Source organism: Hemicordylus capensis, chromosome 11, assembly GCF_027244095.1.
Source record: "Hemicordylus capensis ecotype Gifberg chromosome 11, rHemCap1.1.pri, whole genome shotgun sequence".
NCBI classification, from domain to species: Eukaryota; Metazoa; Chordata; class Lepidosauria; order Squamata; family Cordylidae; genus Hemicordylus; species Hemicordylus capensis.
This window is the reverse complement of record NC_069667.1, coordinates 14,394,111-14,421,013: the sequence shown is the minus strand read 5'-3', so window position 1 is coordinate 14,421,013 and position 26,903 is coordinate 14,394,111. Positions and strand designations below refer to the sequence as shown.

Here is a 26,903-nt window from a genome sequence, read left to right as displayed (position 1 = left end):
ACACTGGCTGTGTGGTTCAATCACGGGTGTGTGCAGTCTTGAAAGACAATGGAGTGAAATGGTTTGAAAAACCTGTATGGGGCAGAGTGAATGGGCAAGTTCAAAGCTCATCTGATGGGTCAGGAAGACCTTCTAGGTGTGGAAACTAGAATGCTTTTCACACTAAGGAGTCTCTCCCTGGTCTGTGCCAGATCGTTAATGCTTATAGCGAGGGAGCAGGCTCAGACTGGCCCACAGGGCAACAGGGCATATTCCCGGTGTGCCCCACCTGTGGGGCCCTCCTGTGCCCTAACTCCCACCCTTAATTACCCATTCTGCTCAAAACCCGGTGCCCTCCCCACATACATTCCACTGCCCTATCAATGCCCCCAGTCCGGCCCTGAGAGAGAGTGATACAGAGGGGTGCTGCTTGTAGACCCCGAACAGGGTGTTCTTGTAACAGCCTTTGGGGAGAACAAAGTACAGCCATCCTTCAATGAAAGTGCAGTCCTTTCATCCAAAGAGGCCCAGTGCCAGGGGCGTATCTAGGGTGGGGCAGGCAGGGCACGTGCCCCGGGCGTCACTTGAAGGAGGGTGCCATTAAAAAAAAAGTCTGCCAAATACAAAATGGCCACCACACATGCTCAAGTGGCCTCTGTGAGTCTCTAGGCCATTCCAGGCCTCACAGAGGCCATTTGAGCATGAGCGTTGGCCATTTTGTTTTCAGTGGCCATTTTGCTTAAAAAATATTTTTTTAAATGGCCACTGCACATGCTCAAATGGTCCCTGTGTGAGGCCCTAGAGGCCTGTGGGGGGAGGGGGAACCTTTGCAGACCCCCTGCCCAACGGCCTTTAGGAAGGCCCCCGCCCGAAGGGACTACAGATAATTTTTTTTAAAAAATGTAATATAATCTAAGTCACTGTACACATATTCAGATATGTGACTTGTACGTGACCTTCAGACTTGTACTTTTCAGCTGATATAATGGTAAAGTTATCTGAAAGATGGGTGTCAGATGTTTGGACAAGGGGCGCAATTTCGGTGCTTGCCCTAGGTGCTATTTTCCCTAGATACGCCTCTGCCCAGCTCACAAAAGACTCCACAGTCCATGCCAATGGGACACAGCCAGTTAGCACCATCCACCACTCCTTTCTTCAGCTGCGTTTTAAAAGATTGTCTCACATTTCTAGTCATGTGCTAAATCCAACGGCAGCAGGACAAGAGGTGTAAAGAGAAAAGGCAAAGCATGCACCGGAGCTCCAGAGCAAGGAGAAAGAGCCCTGTGGTGGGGCTGTCAGGACCTTGGGAGGGCAAAGAAAACAAGGCAGTGGTTCAGCCAAGGAAGCAGCTGTGCCACCTTTTGACGTGGATCTATATGAGAGATTCATTTGCTTTCTCTTCTGCCAGCTCCTGAGCAGCACCACCAGCTAACCCTCCCCTCCATCTGAGCGTCTGTCTTTGCCCAAATGTGGACCTTCCTGAGTTGCTCTGCTCAGAAAGTGAGAAAGGAAGACAGCCATTGGGCGAAAGGCAGCAGTCACAAAGAGAACCCTTTTGCAGCTTTTAATAAACCTTGGCTTTGAAAGGAACTGCAGAGCCTCCTGGAAACCCTTTGGGGTTCCAGGAGGCTTTAAAGCAGAGCTTTAAAAAGTGCTGCTAATTTGAAGGGAAGGATGGGAAGGCTTATGTGCTGGGGGGTGGGGCTGCTTTCTTATGTACAACAGAGAAGAATTTCAGTGTCTGGTCCCTTGGAGGATTCCTGGAGGAGTGATGGGGGTGTGAAGTGGGGGATGATACAGAAGGAACCCGCAGGTGAAAGAGCAGCAACAGCCCAATCTACCCTCCCTCCAAATTCCCTGCCAAGAGTAGCTGAATGTAGAAGCAATGTCAGGTGCTTTGATGGGAGAGAAGCAGTGTAGATTTATTGTGGCTATCTTCACTGCGGGAGATGCTGCACAGATATCGGCTCCTAAACTGCTTTTGTGGAGCGAGAGGGGAGGGCGTCCAAAGAGCGGTGTCAAATAGAGATGAAGTTTAACATCTAATGGGCAAATTTAAAAAAACACATCCTGAGGCCCAGAAGGCATTCCCCAGGAGTTGTTAAAGAACTCAGATGTTAATCTTCTAACATCAAGAAAATCAGCCCCCAATAGTGGAGGACTGTAGAACGCCCCATGTAAGACGACGCTTCTGGATATTAATTGCAGGGGGAGGAAAGTGCTCCCAGCAGGCAGCTGGATGGGCTCCTCTGGCATTCTTCACCAATCCGGGAATCTTGCCATTGACAGGAAGATCCACTCACCTGTGCACTTAATGCCCCAGGGCGTACTTGCTCTATAGTTCCCATCTTGGCCACAGATGATGGCCATAATCACTGGCTTCTGCTCACAATACAGACATGCACCACTCTTTTCTCAAATCTGCTCCTAAAAGGGTCAACTCTTGTGAAGGGGTCCTAGGCTGTTGAAAACTGCTAGAGTGGACCTTCTGGAGCTGCCAGGTCACCCTTCAAATTGAGCTCTTGAGAGGCCTGCAGTATGTACAGATAACCCTGGAAACAGGGGCCGGTGCCTTGACTGGACCAATTCATGGAGAATAGGGCTATCAAGATCTACTAGCCTTGATAGCTGTATTGGTCAATCAGGATCAGAAGGGACAGGTCCATGAGTACCAGGCACTGGGGACAATTGCCCTCTTTCCCCTGCTTGAGAGCTTCCCAAATGGATGCTGGTCTGGATGGGGCCTTGGCCTGATTCAGCACAGCGGGGCTCTTCTTACAGTGGGCTCATGGCTGAAATCCTCACATCAGGATATACCCCAGAAGTCCCAGAGCTGAGGATTCCTATCCCTGCAGCTTTAATGGCCTTGGCCAAGATTTCTTTAAGGTCCTGTGCATGTCATAGGATTGCCTGTCTCTAATTAGAATTAACCTTCTCCCTCAGTTTTAATCTCTTATTGTTTTTTGCTGTCTTGTATATTAATCTCTGCCTTTAATTTGCCTGCCTGATCGTGTTCCCCTGGGCACCTCTATTTAAACTAAGATTCTTCTTCTTCTTTTTAAAGCAACGGGGATGATGAGACATTAATTGGTTACTCCACAGTCCAAAGACTGCAGAAATGCCCACTCTCAGGCCTTGCAAAGGTGTTCAGGCTTTTCTTGTGTCCAAGGGGGTTGTGGATTCTAGACAGGGTTCCAGGCTATGGGCCATTCTGTGCCCAAGCAGGCCGTGATCTCAACAGAGCTCCTCTTCTGTGGCTCCTTCTCCAGAGTAAAGAGGCACAGCTCTGGTACCACAGAGCCCCTGTAATCCAGTTGGGCATGGCGCCCTGCGCGCTCAGGCTGTAGGGCTGCAGTTAAGAGATTGCCTCTTATGAAATTCCATATTGATTTTAAGGGTAATCCACTTAAAACACAGACCATATTAAACTGGCTGATCCCAATATATCCTGTAGATTTCAGAGTTATATTGCAGAATAATGACATGGCTGCATGGGCATATTATTTTGATTATATTAAAAATGTCATTTGAATCATGGGGTTTAAAAAGGATTTTGTTCTCTTAATGAGCCTCCTTCTTTTTCTGTGTTTGGCAGGCACTGCAGAACCGCATGTATGCACTTCTTTCTTACCATGAAGACCAGGGAACCGCTTCATCATACATCTGACCAGGAAGAAACTGGTCCACTATTGGCACTTGTAAGGCAAGTGGTGGCAGGCAGGGCCGGCCAGTGCCTCTGCAGCGCTCTTCCTCCTCCCTCCCACCCACCCCTTCTCCTGACTCAGCATTAATGTTGCCCAAATGGCCCATTCATCACCCCAAATTAGCCATTATTAAAGTCATCCATTGTGCAGCTGGAATGAATTGTGTTATTGCTCCGCTTACCACAATAAATGGCCCAGCATCCAAGCCTCTCCAAATGTATAGCAAGGAGGCCATTAATTATTTTGTTCCGCTACCTGGCTGGCTGAGCTATGGCTAAATGCTGCCCTGTGATTGAGCACTGCACCTGCACTGGGACGGGGAGTGGGGAGGAGGAGGAGGAGGAGGAGGAGGAGGAGGCTGCTGAGGGACCCTTGAGAGTCACCCCCATCTTCCCCCTGAGATGCTGCTCCCCAGGAAGCCAGATGGAGTCTGGCCTCAGCATCCTCTGTGTTGAATGTCAGGGAGGATGCCCTTCTAATGTGTGTGAAGGAGAGGCAGCAGGCAGTATTGTTGAGTGCTCTCCAAGTCCTTCTGCCCTGCTACACTGTTAACAGAACTGTTCTGGAGCTGTGGCCGAATGCCCCGAGACTACTTTTGGACGTGTGGGGAACAGTGTTCTCTTTAATTTCTTTCATCTGTGTGCGGAATGCGTTTTGTTCTGGGCAGCAATATCAAGGCAGTGTGTGCACATTCGTATTCAGACTGGGACCTTCCTGATTCAATCTGAGTGGGATCTAAAATTAACTGAGCAGACATTTAAAAACGTGTGTGTGCACACGCATGTGCGCACACCTTAGAGGGAACACTGGTGGGGAATTAGTGAGACTATAGTGAACAGCCTGTTACAGTATCAATTTGTGCGAAGCTTTAGACAGAGATATGGTACAAGATCTATTTAGGGGTACAGGAAGAGAAAAATTGATTAAGCAGGCAAGAAGGCAATAAAATATTAACTAATGATGCTAATTTGGAATCACACAAAGAGGTTTTTTAGCTTAAGGTTCGAATTATTACAAAATCAGCTCAAGGCTGGCCAGAGAAAAGGTCTGAGGAGCAGCTTTAGACAAAGAGAAGGGGGGGAGGAGAGTTAAGAAGATAGGCAATTAGTAATACCTAATCTGATACCCATTGGTGTGTTGGTTGCACTTGCAGGGTAGCATGCATTGGTGGTTATCCTTGCAGGGACAAGGTAGGAAGGCAGGGGAAAGGACAAGCAAGCATGACACTCGCAAGCCAATAAACCAGGATAGGGTCTGATTCCAAGAAAAGTCCAGAGATGGTTGGGTCTCTAGGGTCCAATTATCCAGGGTAGCCAAGCGTGGTGCACAGTTTGGGTCTGGAGACAGGTCCAAACTGGAGGTTAGAGCTGGAATCTAGGCTAGAGCAAAAGCTGTAGCTGATGGTATGGCTATTGCTGAAGCGTACGCGCATGCACCCGCACAACAGTTGGCATTTGGGCTAGAAATAGGCAAAATCATGCTTTCAGACTATCCATGGGTCACACCTTGCTGATCAGGCTGGCATGTGTGGTTAACAAAATAATTCATATTGCTTGAATTGATCACCACTAGAGGTGATCTCAATGCACAATAAAGTGAAATGGTTTGGACACCCTGTATGGGCTGGAGTGAATGGGCGAACTCAAGGCTTATCTGGCATACCTGGAAGACCTTCCAGATGGGGAGATAAAGCTTCTTTTGAAACTAATCATCGTTCCTGCTTGTCCCTGCCAGACCATTAGCACTGTGATAGCGGGGTGGGAGTGTTCAGCCTTATCTGAATTCTTGAGAAGACAATTAGTGAAAGTAATCCTTCATCCCAAAGGGGGAGATTTACTCCTCTCTTGAAAAATAGTCCTCCTCCTGTCTGCTCAGCCAGCCTCCTTTTCTGAATAGCAAGAAGCCATTGGGTCATACCTTGCAGTTGCTTTATACTGACCTTTGGTAATATGTTTGCTCATGCTAAGTGACCAACTTGAGAGCTTTGCCAAACTTTCTTGCAGCGCTCACAATCATGAGCTCATAGCCAAGATGGAGACTGCAAGCCTGCAGTTCCAAATCACAGAGTGAGGTACTGTTTCTGTAGCCCCCAAACAAGCTGTTCTTGCAACAGCACATGGAGCTCCTTTCAGAAGGTTGGGGCTGAATCTGGAGCCCCCTGCAGGTGTTCTTCTAATGGGGCAGCTGCTTGGGGTATCAACTAGTTTGGGCTATGCGCGAGAGAGGCCCCCATCTAAGAAATGAGCCAGATCTTTATCTTGGCTTGGTTCCCACATACCACTCTGATGTATCCTATCAAGCAGTCCTTTATGTGTTGTTGAGCAGAAATTTGTTTCGTTGAGCAGAAGAGAGTGTGGGGGGTGGGGTGGCATCAGAAAGAAAACTGAGTTGATCCTGGAATAAAGTCAAACACAATTACTTTGTATTTATGAGGGAAGCAGCTATGAAACCCCAGGGATGGGTCAAAGCAGCTCTTTGACCCACCCCACTGTCTAGCCCCCTCACCAGCTCTCCTGCTTTGAGGAGGTTGTTTGTGTGCTCCGGAAATGTCAGTGGAAGAACAACAGTCCCATCTACCTGGAAGCAGGGACTGTGGTGTCGACCCCCTGCCTCATGTAAGGTGATCATCCTGAAGGCTGGATGGAGAGAGATAAAAGGCAGATTCAGCCCTCCCTATGCCTGTGCCTTAGTCCCTGCTAACTAGGCAAAGAGGCACCTTTTTAACGTGGTGATTCTTTTTATTTAGCAGGGGGACCACTCCCACCACAGTATCCTATCCACCCTCAGCACAGTGTCCCTCCAGTGGCTATTGCTGGTGTCTTTCTTGTTTCTTTTTAGACTGAGAGCCCTTTGGGGACAGGGAGCCATCCACCTACCTATCTATCATTCTATCTCCCCCCTGCCCCTTCTGTCCCAGTCTCCTCTCCCAGCGGGGAGGTGGGCAGAAGGTGGGGGGAGTGTACTGCCACACAGATGCTCTGTGCGGGTTCAGCTAGTTTTATTTATTTATCTATCTCTGTAAACCACTTTGGAAACTTTTGTTGAAAAGCGGTATATAAATAGTTGTTAGGGGGGTGACCCCTCCCCCCAAGGTGCATCTAGGAAATTTTGGAGCCTGGACTTTGTGGGGGACTCTTTTGGGGAGGACTTTACACTGCTGTGTTGAGCTCGTCTGCCTTCAAGGAGCTGCTGCCTGTTGCTAGGACACCATGCCACTCCTTGCCGAGGTTGGCCTCCCCTTCGCTCATTCCTGCTCCACATTTAAAATCATTTCCTTTGCCTCTGAGGCAAAAACGAATGCTTCCCCTCCCTTCTGGACACTTATTGCAGCCTAATCTTCCCCTTCATCAGTGTTATTGGCACTTGAAATGGGCTGTGATATTGAAAGGATATGCAGCAAGCAGGCTTAGCTTCAAGAGGCTCTGGAGCCGAACTTGCAGCAATGAGGAAAAGTGATGAAGACTGAGAAGGAATGAGCACCAGGTGCCCTGGCCTGGAACCCAACTCTGGCATGCCCAGGAGAGGATTTTTCACACAATAAACCGAAGAGCGGATGTGAGGAGTGCTCTCGCTTGGAATCCTCAGCTCAGCCACAAAGCTCACCAGGCGACTTCAGAATGGTGACTGCCTCAGTCATTGCAGGGTGGTTAAATCCCCTCTTAAATTAGGGAAAGGCAGAGAACTCTGTGCGCCGCAGAGGATGCCGACAGCAGAGAGTCTTTGGCTCAGAACAGGAGCTGCAGGGCACAGAGGCTGGGACAAAGGGCTTATGTGATCCACGAGCTGATTGTGGAGAGGTTGGTTGCCTGCTCCCAGAGCAAGCCTTGAAATTTTGTGGTCTGTCTCCATCAGGCCAAAGGAAAGGTTGATGGGCTCCAGAGCGGATGGTCTGTGTATGTGCTCCTCTCTGAACCCATTCCCAGTACCATTTCAGGAAGAGGGAGGGCTGGCAACTGGTGGGGAGTGGAATCAATGGGAGAGATGTGCAAGGTCTTGAGGGCTGAATCTGGACCCCAAGCGCAGACCCCTCCCTTCTACAGCAAGTCTAGTTTCTGCTCCTTTTTGAATGCCCTTCTTGTCCTAGAACACACTTGCAGAAGCATCTGCTGTGCTTGGATGGAAGAGGGGTGCCAGGGCCCCCAGATGGCACTGGGCTCCCTCCCCCTGGACCTTGGGAACAGCATGCTAGAGAGGGTGCTCCTAATTAAGTAACTAAACTGAACAATTCAATTAATATGTTAATTACTTTGGGAACATTACATTTTAATGGGACAGTATTTGTTTTGGTCCAGCAATGCAGATTGACAGATCAAGAGCTGCTGCTCTGCCTATCAGAGGCTGATTGCATCAGCGAGTGCATTCAGACCAGTCTGGGGTGTATGGAAGCAGCAGCCCTCCTTTCTGTTGGGTAACCCATTGCCTTCCAGCTTGAGCAGGATTTGGCTCCCACTAGAATCTCGCTGCAGCTCCCACCCTCAGAAGGGCCGGCTCCCACTTGCCCGCTCCAGCGGCTGCTCTTGAGGACCGCTGGAAGCCTGTGCATGTGCAGATGCTCCTCTCTCCCCTGCTGTCCTCACAGGCCTCTGTGAGCCTGGCTTGCTCCTCAGGCCTCTTAGCTTCTTCAGCCCTCAGAAGAAGCTGCAGCTGATGTTCTGGTGAAACACACCAGAAGAGCCCCACTCCAGTGTCTCCCGCTTCTCACAGTGGCCCATCAGAGGCTTCGAGGAAGGAGCCCTCTCCCTCCTTGCCCCCCCCCCACAAGTGGTATTCCATGCCAGGCTGCCTTTGAATTCCCATTTTGCCATCGTTGTGTTTGTAGCCCTCCCTGAGGAGATTCCCATAACCAGCACCTCTGATGCTGGTGGAGTTGCCTTGCCCTACACAGCTCTTGTGCACCCACAAACTGACACCTCAAAGGCCAAGGAAGGCTGTAGCAAAACAGGGGTTACTCTATGCCTTTCTGGGATCTACCCTCAGTAGAGAGATTGCTCTGATCCCAATCTAGGAACACGCCACTCTTTCAAGGTAGGCTGCCACCAGTTGAAGTCTGATCTAAAGTCACAGACCAGGCTTAGACACAGCTTCAACCACCTAGAACTGTCTGGCTTGGGATTTACAGGCAGGGACACACCTAGGTAATTTTGATGCCCAGACCTGAAGGGCTTAGCCACCATGTGTGTGGCTGGGGTGTGGGGGTGAGCCCAACAGGCCTCCTCCACCCGTGGTGGTGGTGGTGGTGGTGGCGGCAGCGGGAGTGGCCACTGGGCCTTACCGTTCGGCCTAGTGGCCCTTGAGAACTGTGAGGTGCTCCAGCATGCCTGCGCAGTTGGAATAGAGCATTGCAAACCTGTGACGTTGGGGCTGGCGACACTCTATTCCAACTGCGCAGGCGCGTGGGGTCTGCTGCCCTTTCCCGCATGCTGGCGGAGCAGGAGCTGCAGCCCTTCTGCTAGGTGCCCCCTTGGCTTGGGGCAGGGCAGGCAGGTCCCTTTTCTGCTCTCTTCTGAGCTGTGTGTACCCTCCCCCCGGGCACAGATTCCCCTCTACCAGCTCCTCCTTCAAGGTCAGGAGCAACTCCCAGTGAAGGCCCTTAACTGGTCCTCTCAGCTCGGCCTGCGCTGACCTTTGCTTCTCCCACTGGGACTCCTGCTGCATCTGTGGCTTTTCTCTCCACCTACTTATGTTGCACAAAGCCACCTTCTCCCATCTTCATTCATCGCCTTCTCTCATATGCATCCGAGTCTGTGATTTTTCAGCATGAAAAGATGCACAGCAAGGAAGCCAGTTAGCTCCTGAGTTGTCTTGACCTTCACCTCTCTCCAGCCCAAGTAGCGAGTGAGTTCCCATCACTCCTGACCAGCAGCAGCTCATGCTAGTGTCAGCCCCCAAATGCATCTGAGCGAGAGGAATGCCTAACAAGTTGGGATCATTTCATGAACTGCTTTATTGGCGAGCTGATTGGGCTACATTATTTCTGAAGAGCTTAATGAAACTGGCCATCTCTTTGGACCAAGCTAAACCATCTGCCATTCGGCTAATCGTCTTTCTTCTCACAGAACACTCAGGCAATCAGCCTGGATGGGGAGATATGGTCTCTGCATCCCTAATGAAGGTCCTGGGGGTGGGTGGGCTAGAGAGTACACACAATGTCTCAACAACCCGGTCTTTATTGGAGCTCATTTCACTAATTCTGCACATTTCCTCCCTGGAGGACTTGCAAAGCAATGCTGACACATGGTGCCAGTGCCCTCCAAGCATTCTCTGTCCTGAACCACTCATGCCTTGGATGAACAGGAAATATGGACCATATTTCTTGGCTTATTTCACTTATTGCTACACTGAACTCTCGTTCAGTGAGGAACCTCTGAAGAACAAGTGGGTGCTTGCTTTGCCCCAGTGACCGCTGTCCTGGGGGCCCAGTCTTGATCTTGCTGCTAATTGCTTAGAAGCTTCCCCCACCTGCATCCTGGCAAGGCCGTTCCCAGCTGCCTAGGTCTGCCTGGGAGGAAGGGGGCCTGTGGTCGGTCAGGCAGCAGTGAGCAGTGCCAGCTGCCCCCCGCCCACCCTTGGCCAAGTGCCCCAGGTATGGGTGGCTTAACTTTAAAGTGAGTCGTCTTCTGCCACTTGGCACCCAGGATTTGACATGACAGTAGCCAAGGCACTTCCTGCCATCCCTTGTTTATCTGCTGCCATTTCCTTGCTTTCAGATGAACTCTCAATTGCATTCCCAGGACAGCTCCCATGAACAGGGAGCAATTTGTACTGCTCTGCTTCCACAGGGAGCAGCAGCCTGTTGGAATAGCCTCCTCTTTCGGAAATGCCATCAGGTCCAGTGTTTCCTCTAACAGGGATTCCCAGATGTTGTTGACTACAACTCCCAGAATCCCCAGCTGCAAAGGCTTTTGCTTAGGGATTCTGGGAGTTATAGTCAACATCTGGGAATCCCTGTTAGAGGGAGCACTGATCAGGTCTGCTCGTGCCTTGGAAAACATCTGGACAAGGAAAGGAATGCTGTTCCTGTAAAAACAGAATACTGCAGTGCACAGTTTAACAGAGTGTGAACACAGTTTAATTATTCCCTAGAACAGGCCCCAGGTAATCTGAAGGAGAGGGCAGCAGTTCCAGCGGCAAAGGTGGCAGCCCTGGGTTTGCCTCCCTCCCTCGCTCTGTCTCCCAGTACACCACCCCTGCTGCACAGACAGAGCCGGAAACCCCGTTGGAAGCAGCAGTAGAGATGAAGAGAGGCTCAGAGGCAGCAAGGTTACAATTCCAATCTAGGCTGGCCAGCGGCAAGGGAAGCGGAGGACCCAGACTCCCCAGAGCAGGGTGGGATGACCCACCAGGCACTGCAGCAGCACATTTGGAAGCAGCAGAGCAGAGATGCCATCCCTGCTGCTCAACTGCCTAACTAGGGAGTTTCAGCCAGCTGCTTTGAATCCATCTTCAGGAGACGCTGCCCTTTCTCTTCAGGAAAAGTTGATGAAGTCAAACTCTCGCTGCATCTTCAAGGTAACTTCCAGAGTGTCCCTTTCGGCAAAGAAGCAGGCCTTTCCGCTCTTAGTGTCCACTGGGTGGGGCAGGGGCAAGAGGAGCTTCCTGCAAAATGCACCATCTGAAGTGGGAATCTGATGCTGCCAAGCAAAGAGGCTGGGGGCCAAGGCGGGGCCAGCCCTGAGCCCCCAGCCTCCTCCTCATATTCTGCCCTCCCAGACAACCATGCCAAGCAAAAGCAGCTGGGCAGGAATACCTGCTCTGGCTGTTGGCTTGGGCCTGAAATCATGGCTGCTTGCCTTGATAAGTGACAAAGCACAGGAGATGAGGCAATGAAAGCCACAGGAGGCCCAGAAGGACTAGGGGTGAGGTATGGGGAGGGACACTAAGGACACAAGTGCTCCCCACCAAAGGACTTCCTTGCTTCTGGCTCAGTACCAGCTACACCTGATTTTTGAACCCTTTTCCTGCATAGAAACATTCTTTGCTAGTTGTGAGCAGGGATTCTTAGGTTTTGTAGAGATGAAAGTTAAATGTGCAGTCTCACAACTCCCAAAGCCAGGATTCTCACTGTTTTCTAATGTCCCTGAACTCTCCATCTGCCACCAGCCGACCGATGGGCACTGAAGTGCTATTGCAGAGGTCCCCGGCTGGTGTGAAGTTTGCATGCCTACCCAGGAATCCTCAAGTGTATAAAAAGGAGTGGAGAACCCCCAAGTGTGCAGGATTCCTGCATGAACAAGGAGCTGTTGGTTTGGGGTAAATCACCGGAGAAAAAATGCAACATCCTCTCTCCCCACCTTCAACTTACTTCTGGGGGCTCCGAAGATCTAGAACTTTTTCCCGGATGTCAAGAGTAATGTCTGAAATCTTTGTATCTGGTAGTTTGATTTTAATCTGAAATGAAACGCAGAACAGAAAAGGTGGAGAAGACCACCGGACCTGTCCTGGAACCAAACATTATCCTGGTTCCCTCGCTTGTGCATGCCAACTCTGCACTGCTTGCCCTTTCTTTTTCCTGCCTTTCTACTTTGTCCTTGCAAGCAAACCTGCTCACTACAACCTGCAAGTGCACCCAACACACCAACGGATCGGGACCGGTAAAACTAACCCTTTAAATCTCCTCACTCCCCTCTCTCTTCTCTTTAAGGTCCTTTCTCAATTAAAGCCTTAAGTCGATTCATTGACAATTCGGACCATAAGCTAAAAAGCCTCTACGTGAGACTCTAGTTAATATTGTTAAGATTTTATTGCCTCCTCACCTTGCCTAAACAATCTCTTTATTTTCCTGTACCCCAATTATCCCCAAATAAATCTGATTGTACCATATTTCTGTTTTATCACTTCCAGACCAAATCTTTGCACAAATTGATACTGTAAGGAAGTATATCATTACTATACCATGGATATAGTCAAGCTGATTCCCCACACCACTCCAGAAGTACCACTGGAGTGTTTAGCCAGCACCCTGGAAGAGTTTCATTTACACTGCACCACAGATGCGCCATGTGAAGGCGAAAAAAGGCTAATTCCAACATCACATTGTAGCTACTATTTGGCAGTGATCCAAAGAGAGAATGACGCTGGAAGCCAAGAGCCTGCTTACCAGCATATCTTCACAACAGGCTGTGGAAGGATCCTTTCTGCTCATTCCCAGGAAGATGTCCTCGGCCCCCACGTGCTGCTTGAACAAAATTTCATATCTAGCAAAGAGACAGGATGAGTCAGCAAATGGGAGGTTGCCATTTGTGGGCCTCCTTCATTTCACTTCCCTCCACCCATTTTGTGGCTTGGCAGCCCCCACATTCCCCACAGGAGCAGAGGCTGCTGCCTCCAGCTCACGCGGAGCCATTGCAAGCCCAGAAAGCCATCTGAGAAAGGTGGAGGTGGAGCTGCTCTCCTGCAGGGAAGGGTTCTCACGCAGCCTGCCAAGCCATTATTTGGCAAATCAGTTCCGACTGTGTTCCGCTCCCCTGTTCCTCATGCCTTTCAGAAGCCTGGCCATCGCAGAGTCTTTTGAACCCATTTTAATTATTTTCCGTTTGGCAACCATTGATTTTTCTCCTCCTCCAAATCAATTTGTCTAATTCAGAATGCAGCAAATTCAAGAACTGGATGTTCTCTTTCTGCTGATTTTTACAAATGAGAAAACATGACTGGAGATTGTAATTTGAGCGTGTAATGTGTCTAATATAATTGAGCAAAACAAATTGAAATTTCCCCAAATCACTGGAAGGGCTGTGCAGAAAGCAGAACTTCCTCTACTGACTGAGTTGGAACCCCTGTTTGCCATGCAAAAATCCACCCCCCCCAGCCTTGATCTTTGCCAGTGGCCCTTCATTGCTCCAAACTGACTTCACAAGCCATCCGTTCCTGTTTGGGCCAATGTCCATGCATTCATTTGGCAAACTAACACAAAGATATCTCTGTGTGGCATTTGGGACGCTGATAAGCGTAGCCTTTCCACAGGAAAGCTGGAGAAGGTCGAGAGATTTTGGCTGATACTGAGTGGGCAAGGGTCACATTCTACAAATGAAATAGATTGTGCTGGATTGTATGACTGATAGGTGAGAACTTAGAAGCTTCAGCACAAGACGACTTTGGGGCAGTCTTCCTGGTGATGGAGCTGGTGGGCCTGTGACAGATCTATTCATAAAAATGGATTTCATAACCTGAATCTCCACCATGTGGCAAATCTCAGGAATCACTTCTTTAAAATGACATTGGTGTGAGTTAACTTACATCAGTGTTTCTCAACCACCGGTCTGCAGAACGGTGCCAGTCTACAAGGTGTTGGGTACCGGTCCGTGAGGTATCACTAATAAAAATCACAAATCCCTCAAAAAAACCCAAAACAATTTCAGGCCAGCAGGGGCTCTCCAGAGCTCATTTCCAGGCAGCCCTTGCTGCTGGATAAAATTCAGCTCTGGAGAGCTGCCCGAAATTGGTTTGGGGGAGGGTGCCTGCGGGTGAGGTTGGGGGCAAGGCGGGAGACCCCCTTACTAACTGCTGATCTGGGAAACTGTGCACAAACAATGTGCCGATCCATGACTCCAAAAGCATTGAGAAACACTGATCATATTACTTACATGATCTGTGGCTTTCACTTGATAAAAAGTACATACAGAACTGAAAACTGGTTGTCAAAGATACATTCAGAGCACAGGCTGTGTGGGAAGGGCTCTCCTTGGGACCACACTCAACTGTGCTGCTGTAGTCTGCTTACTCGGGCTGCTCCCTTGAGTCCCAGGTGTCATCAGCCTCGGATCCTTCTGGCACCTCCTCTGCCCTCCAGATCTCTTTGCTAATCCCAGGTTTCACTTGAGTAGGGGCTAGAAGGAGGAAAACAAAAATCACCTGGTAACTCTGGCAAAGCCCATTGTTTCTGGATTAATTACAAAAATTAATAAAGTTTATTATCTGAGGGTGCCACCGGCTCGCCTGGTGATGACTCAGAGGTGAGCCTTCTCTGTAGCTGCCCCAGAGCTGTGGAACGCACTTCCAGCTGAGATTAGAGCTGCTCCATCTCTGTTGACCTTTAGGAAACTGAAGACACATCTCTTCAGACAGGCTTTTAAATTATTTGGTAATTTTTAGCTGTTTTAATTTGAACTTGTATGCGTTTTAAGTTGTTCTTAAAAAAAATTGTTTTAATGTTGTAAACTGCCTAGAGACTTTGGTAGTGGGCAGTGTACAAATATGCCAAACAAACAAATATATATATATATATATATATATATATATATATATATATCCCACTTTTACATCACAATTAGTGGTCAAGGTGGCCCAGAACAAGAGAATCACAACTGCAATCAAATAGCCAGTGACCTGTTCTTGATGGGCACTCACACTGAACTAACCAGAACGAACTGGTAACTCTATCGAGGCACTGGGTAGCTTCTAAGTCACAGGGTCCATAAGCCAATGAGAATCTGGGTTTTCAAACTATAAATACTGGCTCAGGCTGAATTCTCATTCATTGTGGACATTCATGAAATTGCTTCTTATGTAGAAAAAGGAAGGACATAAGTATAGGAATTGTAAGGAAAAGAGAACCTGCTAAAGAAAATCTGGTGATGGATTGAATTAAAAGTATAATTAATCATGTTTACCTCACCCAAAGTGTTCTCCAAAGCCTCTGTCATTAACTTATCTGAGGTAGGAACTGAGTAAGAAAGGCCGCCCACCTATTTAGCACAGGGATGGCCAACCTGAGGCTCTCCAGCTGTTGTTGGACTACCAGTAGTATCCTCAGCCACTATAAACCGTGGCTGTGGATGATAGGAGTTGCAATTCAGCTGTAACTGGAGAGCCTCAGGTTAGCCACCCCGATCTAGTAAGTTCATGGGCCAAGCCAGATTTGTTTTCTGGTCTCCCCTTCACTTTTAAGAGAGCTGAAATCTCCAGAATCCTTTATTTAAAAAGTGTCTCGCTTGTGTCTCCCTCATCTCTTTCTCCAAGTTCCTTGGGCAACTACCTTGGACCGTCTTTTATTTCTGACCCCTTGACTCTCTACCAGCTCCACTGGAACCACTCCTCTCCCAAGAGGGGCTTCTCCTGGCTGAATCTGAGGTTTGGATGCCTCCACTTGGATGTTTCAGTGGCAGAGCATTTGCATGCAAAAGGTTCAATTCCTAGCAGTATCTCAAGGTAGTAGGAGGAAAAGCTCCTGCCTCAAGCCCTAGGGAGCCACTACCAGTCAAAGTAGGTGATACTGAGCTAGATCCAACTTTAGAAAGATAGCTTTCTATGTCCCTAGGAGAAGGGAGCAAGGGCTGGGTGCCTTGCCAAAAAGGTTCAGAGCCAGTTCCTTTCTGCCTGCGGAAAAGAACTCTGCCTGGTTTGGGAGTGGGTTGCTTCCCCAAACCCTCCTCGTTGTCTGCTGCCACCCCCGACTCCTCCAGAGCTCTTCCCGGAGAGATGAGGCTGCTTCTGCTTCCTGGAAATCCGCTTGTCCCTCCCCCTCCCACCCCACGCACTGCCTGCAGGCTGGGCATTTGTCAGGTAGAGCTGAGCGATTAACCCTGAGATCCTCCGATTCCTCCTCAAGCCAGGGCTGCTTCCAAGCGCCCTCTGCAGCAGGTGGGCCCCAACCCTGGGGAATGGGGTGGCGGGGCGCCTTCTTCCCAGCCCTGACCCCAGCTTCTCCCGCGGTGGTGGGGGGGGGGGGACACTTACCCGCAGCGGATGCGGCTCTCGGCAGGGCTCCGATGCTCCCTGGCCCGGCGCGGCTCGTGGTCGAGCCCAGCCCCTGGAAGACATGCGGGGGTTGGGGGGTCAGAGGAGTCCCGAGTAGCGGCTAGTCCTAAGGAGCTGAGAGGAACAGAGGAGAAGGGAGCGCCAAGAACTTTTCTTCCTCCTCCCGCCACGCTGCCTGCAGGCAGGCTGACCATTCGTCAAGGAGAGCTGCGCGCACGCTCGACCTGACGAAGGGCCAGCCTTCAGGCAGCGCGCTGGGCGGGAGCGAAAGGAGGAGCAGCCCCTCTCGGCACCACCCCACCCGCGTCCGAGTCGAGGCCGCGCCGCTTCCACCTCATCTCACCTCCGCCTGGCCGTCGTCGTCGTCTTCCTCCTCGCGCTCCGGGGCTAGCAGCCGTGCCAGCGCCAGCAGCCCCTCCGACATGACCGCGTCTCCTGCGTCGCCCAGGCAACGGACCGCCCTCTGACGTCACACAGCCGCCGCGCCAGCGCCTTGGCCCGCCTCTCGTGGCGCAGCAGTGTGCGGTCATTAGAGCGCGCCGTGTGGAGACCGAGGAAGCGGCGCTCTTGCCGCTCAGAGAGAGAGAGCGCGAGTCGGAGCCGTAAGTGGCCGGGGACCAGGTAGCGGTGGCTGTTCCTCCTCTCCCCGGAGCCCAGTGGCTCCTGCTTCTCAGCAAGGCCCGGTGCCCTCTCTGCCTTTGCTCTGAAACCGGGGCCAGCAGGCTTCCGGGGTGGCTGTGGAGGGTGTCTGTGGCAGCCAGGAACGCATGGAAGGATCTGCGTGCGGTTGAAGCAGGGGTGTCGCTGTAATTGAACGGATGGGATCAAAGAACCTGGCCCCTCAGATCCTGAGGGCCCCGTCCTCCATTCCTCCTTGTGTTCTTCACTATCTCCCTCACTCCGAGGGGCTGCTGGGGAGAGGGGTGAATATAGGCCCCCTTTCTACTAGCTTGAGGGGAGAGGGGGCCCCCGGGTTGAAGGACTCCCCTTGGTGGCACCTGTCCATGTGGCCAGTGTTCCCTAAGGGGTGCATGTGCATAAATAAGTTTTTTAAAAAATGTTTGCTTAACTGACAATTTTAGATTCTGCTCAGCTTGAATCAGGAAGGCTCCGTTCTGAATGCACGTGTGCTGATACAGTTGCCCGGAACAAAACTCATTATGTGCATAGATGAGAAAAACTTGTGGGAACGTTGGTGTGGTCCTCTCTGTGTGTTTTGGGGGCAGCTGACTGAAGGCCCCACAGAACCTGGCAGGAGTGGCTCATCTTAACAGACTGGGGTGTACTAAGCGAGGTGCAGCTGCCTCTGCTTATCAGAACTCTGTTTGCTCCTCTTTCTTCCACCCCACACACTGTCGGCAAGATGTCTGTTCATCAGGTAGAGCTGTGTGGTTAACCTTATTAATGCTGGGACGGGAGAGAGTGAGAGAGCGAGCAAATGGAGCTCTGGGAAGCAGAGGCAGCTGTGCCTTCTTTGGATCCCCTGCTCTTTAGAACAAGCTGCTTCAGGAACATGGCTACATGTGCTTCTGTTCCTGACCTGCATTGCTTCTTAGACGGACAGAGTGGGAGCAAAGCTGCTCAAGCACTCTTCCCTCTAACCGGGATTCCCAGATGTTGACTACAACTCCCAGAATCCCCAAGCAAAAGCCATTGCAGCTGAGGATTCTGGGCGTTGTAGTCAACACCATCTAGGAATCCCTGTTATTATTTATTTATTTAATGTATGTGTATGTCCAACCCAAGGTCTCAGGGCGGTTCACAAAAACCCAAAAACATTAATATCAATTAAATGTTGAAAACAGTTTTTTTTAAAAACCAGTAAACAATCTAAAATTTAAAAAGTTAAAAAGCTAAAAGGCCTGGGTAAAAATATGAGTCTTCAGACATTTTTTTAAAGTCGCTAGAGATGGTGAGACTCTTATTCCCTTGGGAAGTGCGTTCCAAAGCCTCGGGGTGACAACAGAGAAGGCCCATCCCTGGGTGGCCACCAGGCAACATGAAGGTAGCCACAGACCATCCTCCCCAGTGGACGATGGGGATCATGCAGAAGAAGATGCTCTCCTAAGTACCATGGGCCTAAGCTGTTTAGGGCTTTATAGGTTATAACCATCACTTTGTATTTTGCCCGGAAGCTTATTGACAGCCAGTGCAACTCCTGTAATATAGGAGTAATATGGTCTCTTGGAGATGACCCGGAGACCAACCTGGCTGCCACATTTTGTACTAATTGTAGTTTCTTGTTAGTGGGAACACTGTGCTCAAGTAGTGCTACTTGCAGTCAAGAGTTGTGGCAGCAGCAGTGGAAGGGTTTTGCCAGTAAGAAGGGGCCATGGCATTGCACACGGTGACGCTTTGCTCTTCTCTTACAGACCCAGAGTTCATCATGAGCCAATTTAATTTTGGTGGTAGTGGTGCCACTGGAGGGGGCTTCAATTTTGGGACACCAAAGACAGCAGCCAGCACGGCCCCCACGGGATTTTCCTTCTCAACTGCTTCTGGGGGAGGCTTCAGCTTTGGGACACCTGCTCAGAACCCTCCAAGCACCCAGCCTGCAGGCCTCTTTGCCCTTGCTACTCCAACAACAACAACCACACAGATGTCTGGATTCAGCTTTGGCACACCTGCCACGTCTGCCCCAGCTGGAAATGTCTTCACATTGGGGTAAGAGTGGCAAAGGTTGCTTTGGGGTGGAGGGAAGGGGGCTACTGATGAAAAGCCCTTCTGCTTAAAACCTTAAAAGCTCTTTCAGTGTAACAAATGGATGCCTTATACTTGGCAAAGGCTGACCCAGTTCTAGATGGCAGGGGAGTTGATCTCCGAGAGTTGTCACAGTTTTCTCCAGTTAAACTTCTCTAAATTATAAATTGATGAAGGTATTTGAGCACAAATCAGGTAACTTTAATGAACTGCTGAATCTCAGATAACCTTGGCCACTCTAGTTTTATAACTGTCATGATTGTGAAGGAATAGTCCCTGTCGTCTTTGCTCTTCTGCACTTCAATAGGTTGTGTGGGTTGTAGAAAATAGTATTAGAATCCTGTGTAGAGGCTTATTCCTTAGGGATGTGGTTTGAGTTATCAAGCAGAACCTGGCAGTAGAAAACCAGCATGTGTGGTGAGGGGAGCACAAGAGGGAAGCCACTGCAGGCATATAAAATGATTTGGCTTAGAGGAGGCAGCAAAAAAGGCTCCTGAGAAACCTTTGTGCTGGAGAACTTGAAATGCTGTAATTTTCAGCCTGAACAATTGTACTCTTGTGCTCCTTTCTAGGGGAAATGCACCTAAGCTGACCTTGGGTAGCACTGGCACAGCTGCAGCTCCTGGCATAACAGGTGGATTTGGACTTGGCAGCAGTGGTGGGCTGGGCGGCTCTGTCCCAAGCAGCACGCCTGCCAGCCAGCCAGTGGCTCCTTCAGGCTTTGTCTTTGGTTCGACGACCACTACCCAGCCTGCCACGACTGGAGGTTTCAGCTTTGGAGGTGGGGGAGTCGCCCAGACCGGAACCCCCAACTTCAGCCTTGGCTCAGTGGGGAATGCGACACAGCAACCCACGCCCACTGGGTTGACGTTTGGAGTGGCCCCTGCCGTGGCCAGCACCCCCAACACCACAGCAGCTGCATCACAACCAGCTACAGCTTTCAGCCTGGGAACGCAATCCACAGGTGAGGGGGCTGCTTCTTGCATGGAAATGCTGTCCGCAGTGATTCTAGACTGATACTGATTGAATTAAGGCTTCTCTGTAGGGGAGTTACATTGTGAGTACGGGAACCCATATGCTGGCATGACATTGTACATTGCTCTATCCTGAGGAAAGTAGAGTGGGCAGTTTCTGAATTGCAATATAGAAGCTCAACATGGGCAGGTAAGGGGCTGCAACAAGCAGAGCTCCTTTGCCCCAGATTCAAGCCAGTGAATGTGGGCCGAGGATATGATCCAAACAGTGGGGAAGCATCTGTGGATCTGCAGGAGAATCAAACGGGATGAACTAACAGTTAACAGATGCTTCTCTCACTTTCCTTGGTTTTTATTCCAGGTTCAGGATTTGGGCTCTTGGTTTCAGCAGCAGCTGCCGCCGCCGCCTCTGCCACTTCTGCCCCCACAGCGACACTAAGCCAGGGACCCTCCTTGTCCTTTGGGTCCAAACTTGGAGGTAGGGTTCAGTGCCTGCTGAGGAGAGTGGGGCTAACTAATGGGTGAGGTGGGGTTGGGTTGGGTAGAGCAGGTTGTCATGCTGGGTCACTACCTGTTTTGCTGGCTTTCCCACCTTCCTTTCCCCGGACGTTGCTCTTTCCTTGCCTTTTAGATTGGAGCCTCTCTCCTGGAGTTGCTGCTACTCCCCTTTGTCACACCTCGTGTGCTGGAACTGAAGTAGCAGCTTAGTGGGGCTCAAAGACGAGGATCTCTCTGACCTCATTTTAGTTCATTTGGCCCACTATGCTCCACAGTACTTCAGTTTAAAAAAACCAAAGACTGGTGGTGGGGGGGTGCTTCCTGCACATGCAAACTGCATGAGAATAGAAACGTGAGGACAGGACGCCCTAGTGCAAAGTGTCGGCAAGGTGAAATGTATACAGAAAAGGGTGCAAGCCCAGGGGACGGACATCTGCTCCCCTCTCCTGGGAGGAATCTGGACCCCAGCAAATGCCTGGTTCTCCCTCCTCCACAGGTACAGCTGCCACGTCCACAGCCCCCGCCACCACAACTGTAAATTCCCTCCTTGGGCTCTCTGGGCCTTCGCTTTTTGCCTCCATTGCAAGCTCCTCTGCACCAGCAGCCTCTACTGCAACCAGCCTCTCGCGTAAGTGGAGTGGGGCCACCCTATCCTCTGTTCCTGTGGATTGGGTATGGTAGGGGTCTTGGCTCATGGGTCTTGGCTCAACCCAGGAAGGGTTGCCCATTGCCCTATCAGTGCTGATTGGGAACTTCTGGGGACTCCTGGGCAGAAGGGAGTGGGCTGCATTGGCTCAGGAGCTCTGGGCACTTGTGTTTCCCTGCAGTTGGCACTCCCTTGACTGGTATGGCCCCTGCTGTGACTTTGGGGTTTGGCTCAAAAGTCCCTGGAACGCTGACAGCAGCGGCGGCGACAGCCACCACAACAGCCAGTAAGGATCAGAAGGCAAAAGGGGAAGGAGAGGGGTGGGACACAGCACTCATGCAAGCCTTGTGTACTTGCCAGCGCCTTGAGTAGGATGCTCTGCTGCCTGGAGGCGGGGGTGGTTCTTGTCCAGGGTCCTGGTTATTCTGGGCAAGGATCCTCCCAGGCCTGCTTCACTCAGAGTATTGCTGTGACACAGTTCCATCAGCTGGTGACCTGAGCTTTTTGCTCTCTCTTCTCTGGGCACAGTGGGTGCCTTGCATCAGCGTGGAGGCTTGCTTCCTTCTCTTGGGGGAAAAAGTGGTGCTGAGATGCTGGATAGACTGTCCTGTCGAACATGGCATGAAGGCTGGACCTGGGCAACTGAGATTTCGCCATGCATCTGGCTGGACCACCTTGGGAGTCTCTCTCTCCATTCCCCAAGTGACTTGTTCTTCAGTCATAATTAAGCTGAAAACATGAGTTGCGTGTTTGGAGCAGGTCCCCAGGTTTTGACTACCCTGTCTCTGTCCTGTTGCAGCTCTGACCCTGCTGTGTTTGTTTTCTGTACAGGTACCACACCTGTCCCCAGTACAGGATTCACCTTGAACCTGAAGCCCCTGCCCACAACCGGAACTGCAGCCACCACGTCCAGTGTGGCCGCCACCACTACAGTCACGTATGTTCTGTTTGAGAGAGCTTGCCGTAGGGTAGGGGTACCATGGATTTGGGGGTGCAGTGCGGGGAATCCTGTGGGAGATTTGGTCTTGTGGTAACGAGCATGACTTGTCCCCTTAGCTAAGCAGAGTCCATATGAATGGAAGATTAGAAGTGTGAGCACTGTAAGATATTCCCCTCTGGGGATGGAGCCACTCTGGGAAGAGCAGAAGGTTCCAAGTTCCCTCCCTGGCAGCATCTCCAAGAGAGGGCTGAGAGAGATTCCTGCCTGCTACCTTGGAGAAGCCACTGCCAGTCTGTGAAGACAATACTGAGCTAGATGGACCTCTGGTCTGACTCAGTATATGGCAGCTTCCTATGGTCTTATGGGGAATCTGATAAGGAGGTCCTGGCAAATGCCCTGGGCCTTGCTCGGACTTGGCCAGGCTGCCTCCTGTACTCTGCTGAACTCCTTGTTCCTTCTATCTCCTTGGCAGGGCTCCTCCGGTGATGACCTACGTGCAGCTGGAGAGCCTGATCAACAAGTGGAGCCTGGAGCTGGAGGACCAGGAGAAGCACTTCCTTCAGCAGGCCACGCAGGTCAATGCCTGGGATAGGACACTCATCGAGAACGGGGAGAAGGTATGGGGCCTTCTTGCCTACCAGCCAAATGGGTCAAGGGATTGCCTCTTGGGATAGCAGCATGCAAGCTGCCTAGAGACACAGAACTCTGTGTCTGTAATTGCTCAAACGGTACAGCTTAACAGTAGAACAAGGACAAGCACTTGCCACAGGGAGCTGGAGTCCCACTTTTTGTGTTGGAAAAAGGAGCCACTGTCCAGACAACTTTCCCCTTTCCCTGTTCTGCATTGTGAGAAGACCATCTTGGTGTTGGGTCAGTAAACTCTGTCTCTGTCTTGCAGATTACATCTCTGCACCGAGAAGTGGAGAAAGTGAAGCTGGATCAGAAGAGGTAAGGTGTTGTAAGGAAATGTTTGAAATGCTGAGAGATGGCAGGCACCAATCTAGTCATGTTCTGCTCAGGCTGGACCTTCAGTTCTCTAAAGCCCCCTTTTGCTGGGAAGAGTGGGAGCCATTCTTTTTAGAAGAGGGCTGCTATCCTAGGGCAAGGCTGCTCACCACTTCTGGGTATGGATTGGGGCTTGTGGGACCCACGTGGAGCTGGTTTCTCCCCTTCTCCCATAATAACCTTCAGAAGCACACATCCCCCTTGGCAAGGGCAAGGTCTGTGTGAGCTCCCTGGGAGTTGGCAAGGTGCCAGGGCTCCCCTCCCTGGTGGAGTGCTTGGCTGGAATGATGCTCTGTCAGACTGTGTTGAACTGAGTCTGTGTTGAACTGAGAGAAGCAGAGTAATCTTGGCCGGTGGTGCAGTTGCTGTTGGATGGTCTCTCCTGGCTGCCCAGAAGCCAGTCTTGGGTGGAATCCTGCCAAGTTCTGGAATGAGATGTTCTCCAGTGCCGATGGAGCCCCCTTCCCTGTGACCTTTTGGGTGCAGTTCAAAAGGCTGCCCTTGATCTCTGGAGCTCTTAATAGCTTGTGCTGACTCAGTGTGCTTCAGGTATGTGCGTGGAGAAGAGCAGGAAGAGCTGGCTGCAAGTTCTATGGCTACCAAGCGTGGCATCTGAACTTCCCCTTGGTGCTTTCCCTAGCATGTTGCTTGCTTCATTCCTCTGCAGGCTGGACCAAGAACTGGACTTCATTTTATCCCAGCAAAAGGAGCTGGAAGACCTGCTGATCCCACTGGAAGAATCTGTGAAGGAACAAAGTGGGACCATCTACTTGCAGCATGCGGATGAGGAGCGGGAGAAGACGTAAGCTGGCGCCAGCCTTGAGTGGCCAAAGGGTAGCGATGAAGGAGGCCTGCTCCTCCTGACTGGGGTTGTGACTTTCCTACTCAGGAAGTTGAAGAGAACCGCCTGCTTGCTGGCTTGGGCCAGCAAGAGATTGCGCGCAAACACTCGCGGTGCACACACACACACAAACACACACACTTGCCCCACAAGGGGTTCGGGCATTGCAAAAGAGTAGGCATGGTCCCAAATGAACAAAATGTTTTTAGCAAAAAGGTCCAAGGCTGTGTCTCAAGACATGAGGAAACATTTCTCTCTTGAGGAGGCCTGTGTCTGGCCTTTCTGAAGGGGGAGCCTTGCACACTGGAATGTTCCATCATTCCTTGTGTCTCGGGCATGGCTAGAAGGGGTAGTCTTTAACGGGGAAGCGGGGGGCTGTTACTTTGCTTAGGGGGCTCTCCTTTTGGCTTTTGGCCTAAGTCAGAATCCCAAGGCTCTTATGGCTCCAGTCATGCTGGGCACTGCACCAGCTACATACACAACCCCTTGAATTGGGTCCGGGTCCCCATGTCTGTGTATCACAGTGAGATGACTGTGCTATATACCTGCCTGTTCCAGTTGCTGTCATCTTCACCTAACATTGACAGCAGCCCCTGCCCACACACACTCGCATGCTTGCCAGTTCTGTAGAAGAGGTCCCCAGGGTCAGAAATGAAAATGCCCTTTGTGTGTTTCGGCCCTGGGAGGGAGGTTGGAGCCTTCGTGTTCTGGCACTCACTGGCTTCCTGTCTGTCCTGTGCTGCAGCTACAAACTGGCTGAGAACATTGATGCACAGCTGAAACGCATGGCTCAAGATCTGAAGGACATCATCGAGCACTTGAACACATCTGGAGGCCCTGCTGACACAAGTGACCCCGTGAGTACAACATTTGGTAGATGTACTGTGTAGGAGACACTAGGAATTTTTCTGTTTGGAACATGCTGCTGCCTCCTTGCCCAAGCCGTCATCAGCAATTTTGTTGCAACAGGCAGGCTTACACTCTGAGAGCCCTAGTTGGCTTCTATTGATCCTTCTTTGAGTGGACGCAGGTGTGGAGGAATTGGTAGTTCCTAGTTGGGGGTGGGGTGAGGTGGGGGGAACACAGCCAGAAGTAGTGCTAGTCTGTGGAAGAGGCAGGGGCCCCTCCTAATTCACTGGCACCCAGTTCTCTTCTGGCCCTTGGGTTCCTTCCCTTGAAAGAAGTAGTCATATTCTTTGTGCAGCTTTAGCACTTCCCTTCTGGCTGAAAGGCCAGGCTGAGAAGAAGCAGGACTGTGGTCAAAGAGTGCTCTGAGCCTCCTGCCTAAATCTGCCAGCTGCATGGAACTGGAGTCACCCAAGGACTCAGCAAAGTCCTCAGTTTCTTGGGTGTTTAGAATTCCAGGGAAGGCATTCTCTCTGCGCCCTGCAGGTGAAAGTAATTACCTGGGTCTTAGTTGGTGATGATGGTTACAGGACTGTCAGCCAGAAGCCCCCTGGAGGCTTGGCCTTCTGGACATCACCCACCTGGACATTTCCCTGCTCTTCCTTCCAGGGGCCTTTTCCTCCTCCCTTGCATTCTTGAGTTTCTAGAGATGACTGGAGAGAGCACCTCAGTCTACCGCTCCCACCCCAGCCTTCCAGCTGCTTGGCCCTCTGGTGCTCCTGCCTGCCTGAGCTTATCTCTGGGAAGGGAATTTCCAAACATAAAACAAGCCAGGCAGTACAGATGACCTTCCTTGAAAGAGGTCCAGGGGCTGTTTGATTTTTCAGTGTTGCCTTGCTCCAGAGCACCCCGGCTCTGTTTTGCCTTCGCTGGAAGCTGGCTAGGTGTGGCACTTTTCAGTAAAATCTCTCTCTCTCTCTTTCAGCTTCAGCAAATCTGCAAAATCTTGAATGCACACATGGACTCTCTTCAGTGGATTGATCAGAATTCAGGTATTGAGTGTTGCTTATCTTTTCTAGAGAATATCCACGAATAGTTCATCTCAGTTTTTAAGCTTCTGAAGGTTGAAGTGGATTAGGTGGGAAGAGAGTGACCTACCATCAGTCACTGAGCAGGAATCTGAATGCAGGTCTTGTGTCTGAGGCTATCAGCATTTGAGGCTATCAGCATTTGGTCAAACATCTAGGAATTTAAAACCTGCAGTTTCAAGATGGGAGGATGTGACTTGCATAAGAGTGCACGAAGTGGAAGTGGCCGCTGCTGAAGCTGCTCATTCTTTCGCGGGTTTCGGTTTAGAAACTCCTGGTTTGTGGAGGCTGATCCATTGGACACTTGCACAGATAGGCTGAAATCTACCTCCCAGTTTCGGCAGTGTGCCAGGCTTTCTGTTGGATGCAATGTGTAATTCAGTTCAGCTTTATCCCAGCCATTTTTGCTTGTTTGGAATTGAACGTAATTGGCCACTGGGGTGGTGGGGCAGGTGCTGTGGAGGAGCACATGGCTTCTCTCCATCCCAGCCCTGCTTGTTGGCCTTGGGTTCAGGCTCTCAGCCTTTCTACATGATGCATGGCACACTGCTCTGATGTGGGATTGCAGCCACCTCACCCAAGGCACCATTGAGCTTCCATGGGGCGGAGTGGACCTGTTTTTACTAGCTGGGTGGTGGGAACATCAAGGAAGTGATGCCAGACTGGTGAACGGAACACGTCTAGAGCACTTCTTGGGGAGGCGTTCGGGATCTTCAGCTCTGCACTGACCTTTCCCCTGACTCTGTTTCGACTACAGCCCTGTTGCAGAGGAAAGTTGAAGAAGTGACCAAGGTTTGCGAGAGCCGGCATAAAGAGCAAGAACGCAGTTTCCGGATTACATTTGACTGAGATGGACAGCAAGGCCTCTCCTCAAAACACAAGCTTCAGAAACAGTACTTGGAAAATGTATAGCTGTAGCTGAATTGCAACACTTCTTTTATATAGTACAATAAAAGCCCTTTTAGAAAGGAAACACCTGCCTGAAGCTT

General features: G+C 50.7%; 2 protein-coding genes across 6 annotated transcripts; one reads left to right on the top strand and one right to left on the bottom strand.

Moving 5' to 3' along the window:
• Positions 1-1,632: 1,632 nt before the first annotated feature.
• On the bottom strand, positions 1,633-16,836 carry DNAAF6 (dynein axonemal assembly factor 6). Of its 2 annotated transcripts, XM_053274210.1 has the most exons (6): positions 16,720-16,836; positions 16,356-16,428; positions 14,401-14,506; positions 12,781-12,877; positions 11,986-12,071; positions 10,730-11,279 (listed from the first exon to the last, which is right to left on the bottom strand). In XM_053274210.1, the coding sequence occupies exons 1-6, from the start codon at positions 16,798-16,800 to the stop codon at positions 11,150-11,152; spliced, it is 573 nt and encodes a 190-aa protein (XP_053130185.1). In that variant the 5' UTR covers positions 16,801-16,836; the 3' UTR covers positions 10,730-11,149. The 2 variants fall into 2 exon arrangements, with proteins under 2 accessions (XP_053130186.1, XP_053130185.1); XM_053274211.1 differs by lacking the exons at positions 10,730-11,279; positions 11,986-12,071 and adding an exon at positions 1,633-3,328.
• Positions 16,831-26,887, top strand: NUP62CL (nucleoporin 62 C-terminal like). 4 transcript variants are annotated; one of them, XM_053274206.1, is made up of 13 exons: positions 16,831-16,978; positions 18,749-19,040; positions 19,649-20,040; positions 20,412-20,528; positions 21,045-21,176; positions 21,376-21,480; positions 22,026-22,131; positions 22,607-22,751; positions 23,033-23,082; positions 23,807-23,941; positions 24,726-24,837; positions 25,812-25,878; positions 26,672-26,887. In XM_053274206.1, the coding sequence occupies exons 2-13, from the start codon at positions 18,763-18,765 to the stop codon at positions 26,761-26,763; spliced, it is 1,731 nt and encodes a 576-aa protein (XP_053130181.1). In that variant the 5' UTR covers positions 16,831-16,978; positions 18,749-18,762; the 3' UTR covers positions 26,764-26,887. The 4 variants fall into 4 exon arrangements, with proteins under 4 accessions (XP_053130181.1, XP_053130184.1, XP_053130182.1 ...); XM_053274207.1 differs by having other exon boundaries at positions 16,895-16,997; XM_053274208.1 differs by lacking the exon at positions 16,831-16,978 and adding an exon at positions 17,018-17,299.
• Positions 26,888-26,903: the final 16 nt, after the last annotated feature.

Bases quoted from the DNA above. Each gene is read 5' to 3' on its own strand.
- DNAAF6 (XM_053274210.1), bottom strand. From the start codon at position 16,800: ATGTCGGAGGGGCTGCTGGCGCTGGCACGGCTGCTAGCCCCGGAGCGC. The intron at 16,429-16,719 runs GTGAGATGAGGT...CATGTCTTCCAG, and splicing joins ACGACGACGGCCAGGCGGAG to GGGCTGGGCTCGACCACGAG. The intron at 11,280-11,985 runs GTAAGTTGAAGG...TGCATTTTGCAG, and splicing joins GATCTTCGGAGCCCCCAGAA to GAAGCTCCTCTTGCCCCTGC.
- NUP62CL (XM_053274206.1), top strand. From the start codon at position 18,763: ATGAGCCAATTTAATTTTGGTGGTAGTGGTGCCACTGGAGGGGGCTTC. The intron at 20,529-21,044 runs GTAGGGTTCAGT...CCTCCTCCACAG, and splicing joins CTTTGGGTCCAAACTTGGAG to GTACAGCTGCCACGTCCACA. The intron at 21,481-22,025 runs GTAAGGATCAGA...TTTTCTGTACAG, and splicing joins GACAGCCACCACAACAGCCA to GTACCACACCTGTCCCCAGT.